The sequence below is a fragment of the Strongylocentrotus purpuratus genome, unplaced genomic scaffold (assembly GCF_000002235.5).
Source record: "Strongylocentrotus purpuratus isolate Spur 01 unplaced genomic scaffold, Spur_5.0 spur5_scaffold_18, whole genome shotgun sequence".
Classification (NCBI taxonomy): Eukaryota; Metazoa; Echinodermata; class Echinoidea; order Camarodonta; family Strongylocentrotidae; genus Strongylocentrotus; species Strongylocentrotus purpuratus.
In genome coordinates, this window is record NW_022145603.1 from 9,526,824 (window position 1) to 9,533,242 (window position 6,419).

Below are 6,419 nucleotides of genomic sequence, written 5' to 3' on the forward strand. Positions count from 1 at the left end.
TTAAAAAGTCCTTTTCTAAAAATAATTTAAAAAACAATTCTATTGCGCACCTTTTTCTTGGGGACCTTGACAGTCCCTAGAATGATCAGCTGAAGGCGGAAAGCCCCCTCGCTCTTGAAAGTGACCAGCTCTCGGACATTCTTCTCTTCGCTGGGGGTCCACGAGACAGGGACGTCCAGGGATTGGTTGCCCTCAATCTCCCACACCGTCTCGGCAACCGAAAAACCCTGCAAAAGAAAGCAGAGCATATTATGTATGATAGCTGGCTTGCAAAATTGCTGATGTCCGTAAACTGGTGTATTGAACTTGAGAAAGTTATGGCTTATTGGAACTTGTAAAGGAGGGTTTTTGACAGTTAGAATAAAAAATGTTGGGACCTGTCATCATGAGGAGTGGAATAAAATCATCATGCTTGTCATACCTTTTGAAACGGGAATTTTTCCAGCTCCACTTCCTGCGGGTAATCATGAGGGTTTTCCAGCCTCAACGTCATGACCTTGGTGCTACCGAGTCTCACATCCTCAAAGGACAGCATCACCTTCTTGGTGAAGTGTGTGATCTGCAGAGTGGCAACCTCCTCGTCTTCCTTGCGCTCCTCGAGAAGCTTCTTCTTGGCATCGCCGGGTGCGGTCGCCTTGACGGGCGTGGACGGCCCGCAGAACCACGAGCGCCGCTTCTTGCGGTCCATGATCGGGGCGGGGTCCACCGTCGGGGTGTGGGCCTGCACCCAGGGGTCTGAGTGGAGCACCGGTGTGCCCCTTCCCGCATCTGAATCATCCATTGTTGAGTTGGACGAGTCCTGATGACAGTTTTCTTGACTTCAAGAATATCTCAGCAAATCAGTGATCATCTACAGAAGTAAAAAATGATTGTTTCATTCTTTAATAAATGTGTCAGTTTGAAAAGGGAATAAAGTGATAATGCTAAAAGAAATCTGAATTATCATGAGTCATGACAGAAATTTAGAAGTAATCATTTAACTGCCTAAACAGAGGTGTAATGATTAAGATTGCTCTTATCGATGCTACATTTTTTTAACATCTGAAATCAGAAAACAGTTGCTTTAAGGAATTGCTTATGTACATGTACATCTTTGTAGATATCTAAAATATGAATGAACAGACAGTCAGCATGATCAGTAGATGCGTCTGGGTGTACAGGTCTATGGGATATTTTTTAGCTAAAAAAAAAAAGATTCAGTGTAATATTGCAGCCAAAGTGGATACATGTAGGTCCTACAGTATAATTTATAAAGACGTACATGTAAAGAGTGAAAAACTTGTTGCATATCTCATTCATCGCGGTACGGTCCGGCTGAACCGAACCATTTTTCCGCACAGTCCCCATAAAGGACGTACTTCAGAGTTCAGTTTAGATCTGTGTAGATCCCCTAGGGCCTATATAGAGGCGGTCAGAGGAGCCAGATGTAATCTCAGCGGAACAACCATTGATATAAGAGACTTTCTGTCTACCAGTGGCAGTGCAAGGATTGACATAAAATTTGGTAAATGAAATTTTACAGTATTTTCAACAATATCTAGAACTTAAAACAATTAAAGAAATTAATCAGATCAATTGGACCAGTATTACTAGTTTATGAGATTATTCAAACTTCAAGTTCAGACACCCCACTTGTACAGGCCCTAGCCCTAGGGAATCCCAGCCAGATAATTCAATAATTCAGTCTAGACCTATTCAAAGTACACAACCAATATTTTACAATGAAATCCATTTGCCAAGATTTGTCTGAGAACTCTGAGCTGAGCCCAAAACAAAGTTAGACCTGGAAGCTTGGCAGCTGGAGACGGCTTTCTTCCAGAAGCTTTGGTATTCAAGGTATTCAAAAAAGTCAAAAAGAAAGAGTTACTCAGCATGCTCAGTCAAGACAATCATGAATCGAATCAAGCATGATAATTGACAAGACAAGAAAGTCAAGAGTAAAAACTTATGTTCTGTCTTGACTTGACAGTTCTGACTTCAGTTCAAATTCAACAAACATCCAACTAAACTTCAAATTCAAACTCAACATGAACATGCTCAAATTCAAAAAGTCAATCAAAGTTCAAACAGTTCACCAGTAGGGGCGCTGGTCCGAGAATGAGGATCGTCCTCATAAACAAGGATATCCTCATAAACGAAGACAAAATGTGACCTCAAAAATAAGGGTCGTCTGCATTTTCGAGGACGTTTTTTTTCATCGGCGCTCTGGGGGTTTCATGTTACAGAACGGCCCGCTGGCGATGCCAAAAATGGATTCCCCGGGGGAAAATAACCCTAGTTGTCCGTCTACTTTTATGGGTTGTCCGTCTTCCCAAGGATTTATTGCTCATAATGTGAAGGTCTCTGTACAAAGTCAATGTAAATTGCATCAAGAAAAGCATTGCAGAATCCATTTTTTGCATCGCCAATGGCAATGCGTCGATCAAAAATATGAAAGGTCTGCAAAAAATGCAGACGGTCCTTATTTTTGAGGACGCATCGGTCAGTGTTAAAGAAGACGATCCTCGTTTAGACTATGAAGACGATCCTTATTCTCGGACCAGCGCCCCTACTGTTCACTCACTCATCACATCACTGTTCTCTTCAGTCTGTTTTTTCATGTTTTTAGAACAAATTCTAAAGAAAAATCATTACAACAAGCTACTCACAAGTTGTATCCTCCCAACAAGGCGATGTTGTTAAGTTTTTAGTTTGGACACACAACAAGCCAGTCAACAGACAACACATTCATGATTCAATTCACATGCAGTCAGCAGTGACCAAGATAAGACACGAATCTCCACAACACACGGTACGGGAGCAGAGCGGGGGAAACACGCCAGGAATCGTGGTCGCTGTCCACCCGTATCTCTCTCTTATTCTTAAACTCCATCACAAGTTTGTCTAAAACATAACCTCAAATTCATCTAGATCTATATCTCACGACACATCGTACCCATAAATAAACCTATATTTCCACAAATTCGTTTCAAAAAAGGAAAAATAGGGAATAACATACCACTTTTTCGACGATCTTCGCAACACGTTTCGCAGCAGTAACGTTCGCGGAGAATCAAAAACACTAGCTGAATACAAATTTCGCACGTTAGGTGAATAGGCTTGAAATGGGCCAATGAGCGATAAGCATGAAGGGCGTGTTGGCCAATAGGCGATCGAGAACAGATAGCCATTTTTAAATGGCCGTGTATGTTCACTGGAGCTTGTCCTATATCATAACAATAGTTGAAGGGCCAAAACCGGGGGGGGGGGGGGGGGGGGGGGGCAGCTATAGCTTTATTTCTTTATACACATAATCAAATATTATATGCCTATATCCTAGACGAATTAAAGTATATAAGTCACCATGTACTTCACATCATTGTTATTATCATTCATTTAGTGGCCTTTTGTGGCCTATACTCCTATATGGGCCCACATATTATGGGCCAGATCGAGTCTTATTCTCCCAGGGCGGAATCATGCATATATGATGAACTTGAGGAAAGTCATTCATTTTTTATAAAGGTAATTTCTCTTCCAAAACTTTTTTTTTTTCGTCACTTTATTCAATACTTTTATTAAAAATATACAAAGGAAACCAAACATATAAAAGTTGAAATATAATACATGTATCAATATATAACATGAGAATAACACAAGTAGAGAAGGCATGAGAAACAAGGGGAAAACATTCTAAACATGTAAATTAATGAAAGTATTTGGAGACTACAGGAAGGCCGGGCCTTATATGTAAAAGTCTGTCTCCAGTAATTGTATTTAAAAAAATGAAGTACATTATTTGAATTTGTTATATGTTATAAAAGGAAGAAAAAAGGAAATAATTTGCGTTCACACATACACTCTCTCCCATACACACCACACACACTTTTCATGAACACTGATGAACATTAAGAATAAAGGTTATTGCACTATTGAGTATTGTCTTAATAAGTACAGTTTAAATTTTCTTCTAAAACTATTTAGTGATGGGCTCAGTCGAATATCTATCGGTATGTCATTCCAAATTTTGGGACCCCTGAAAAAATTGTATTTTGGGAAACTAGTGCAACCATGGCTCGCCACACTAACTGAAACTTTGGCAACCAAATTGTCTCATTTTATTTATTTGTGTGAGTGTGTGGCAGCGAGTCCACTGAGTTGAGTTGCCCACACAATTTTATTAATAAATACATTTACCGGGTATATATATTTTTCTAAATTTTCTTACTCTGAATTTGTTAACTTTTTATACTTGTACTGACCTCTTCAAGATATTTATCCTTTCCCATCCTTCTCTTTATCCTCTGTCAGAGTACTTGGCTTTCTCTCTCTCTCTCTCTCTCCCTCTCTCTTCATCTCTAATTCCTGTTAAATAAATTGAAACCTCTATCAGGATCTTTTATCTTCCATGTGTCTTGCATGAGGCTTATCATTCTTATCATGAGTGAACACAAATTACAGCGATATACTTTCAATTAAAATATGAATATTTAACAAACAAAATTGTTGCTTTGATTGATACCACTTTCCTTTCACTTTTAATATTTCGTTACCCAGCTTATTGTTGTGTAAATCTAAATAAATGTTATACTGCTCAACATCGATATGCCTACCGGTATGTAAAACTTGTTTTGACAAGGGTATCATACTTTTTAGTTAATCTCAATGAAAAGATGGAGATAACTTTTTGTTCCTTATTTTGTATTGTTGGTGTCATAATAATTGTTTTAAAGGTATATAGACCAGTTTTTGGAAACGCCCCCTTCTCAAAAATGAAATGGAAACTCTAATTACCAAGCATGTGAAATAATATGTTTTGACTAATGCGTGATGATACAAATTTTGCCGGAAAACCACATACTACCAGTAATTGATATATTTGGTAAATTATTATATCTATCTGGACCGGATAGATATCGCGCACGTGTCGCGTAGTCCCACATCTTTTTGTGGACAGCGATTGTAACTTTACCAAGACTGGGCTTAATTTCTAATCATTTTGATGATTCCAGAACCTCGCAGTACACACCAATACTTAAATGCTAGAAGATCAACCTTTTCTGATCGATTCCACAATGTTTCTTTTACAATGCAATCACATGACCAGAACTGGTTTTACCTTTAAGGTTAGTTCCATCCTCCTACCAATGTGATGTTGTCAAGTTTTTAGTTTGGACACACAAGTACAGTGGGTCACAACAGACACAAGTCAATAGACAACACATTCAATTCACATACACAGTGACCAAGATATGAATTACGTTCTACAAAAAAATGTGGTGAAAATATATTTCAAAAATACGAACAGCACAAGCAAACACAAGTAAGACAAACCCAGTTTATTGATTTTCATGTTTTAATTAAATTCTCTCCTCTCCTACCGCATACACTAGAATATCCTCTATATCTGCTTTTCAACAATCTGTCAATTCAAATAAAGAAACAATATATCATCTTTAAAAAGCTCAAAGAAATGCTGTAATCATCATGTTTTTGTAATCTTCATATATTATATGATATACAGTGAAACCAGCTTTAGCAACAACCTGTATAGAAAGACCTTTCGTCTATAAAGAACAATTTTTTCCCCCCTTGAAACAATGTTTCTCATTGAACATGTGTTAAAATAAATCTGCCTTAAAGCCATACTGTACTACAAGCACTAACGCAAAATCCCCTCTAGAGGTCTTGTATGGAGTCCTGTCTGGAAAGTGGGAATTAGTTACCGTATTGGGTTACGCACTGTTGGCGATTTGACCATGAGATGGCGCTTAACTTTGGAACAAACTAGTGTCCCTTTATAGAGGGACACTAGAACAAACTACCTTTAAATGTCCAAAACTGTTAACCAATTCAAAATTTGTCTTAAGACACATTTATTCAAAATTGCTTTTGATGATTAAGTTTCGCTGTTTACATTGATGTATATTTCATATGTATTGCAATTTGTAGGTTTATTTGCATTTCCTTTTTGTTTTGTTCAATATGTAATTGTTTATCAATATGTTTTGTTTGTTATAGCGCTTAGATACTTCAGTGGTAAGTGCTTTATAAGCACTGTTTTATTATTCATTATTATTATTATTATTACAATCAACACTTAAGTATACTTAACACTTGAAACTTAATCAACGAGGGGAGAAAGTTTGTCAGTTTAGTATGGCTTTAAAGAACACCTGCCTATAAAGGCCATCTTTTGTGCCTCCCAGTCTTGAACGGTCTTTCTATACAGGTTTGACTGAATGTTTGACTGTTCAACTCCTACAGCATTCTCGCCTTTCTCTATACATAGGAAACTTTCAATTCCTGAGTGAGAGCAAGAAAGGATCTAACTCTGTACATGGTCCAGATAGACATATCTTTAAGAGCCTTTCTGCGTCCCACTCTCCGAATGAACACATTTTATACACGCAACGAAAGTGAATAATATAATTTTTTTC

General features: G+C 37.8%; 1 protein-coding gene across 1 annotated transcript in view; it reads right to left on the minus strand.

Annotated features, from left to right (window-relative positions):
- LOC582892 (abnormal spindle-like microcephaly-associated protein homolog) overlaps positions 1 to 3,078 on the minus strand; it is a 28,927-nt gene extending 25,849 nt beyond the window's left edge. The window contains exons 1-3 of the mRNA XM_782825.5: positions 2,999 to 3,078; positions 422 to 850; positions 51 to 227 (exon numbers count right to left, since the gene is read on the minus strand). Of these exons, the coding sequence (XP_787918.4) occupies positions 51 to 227; positions 422 to 781 (537 nt within the window). The 5' untranslated portion in view covers positions 782 to 850; positions 2,999 to 3,078. The remainder of the gene's footprint in view (positions 1 to 50; positions 228 to 421; positions 851 to 2,998) is intronic.
- Positions 3,079 to 6,419: the final 3,341 nt, after the last annotated feature.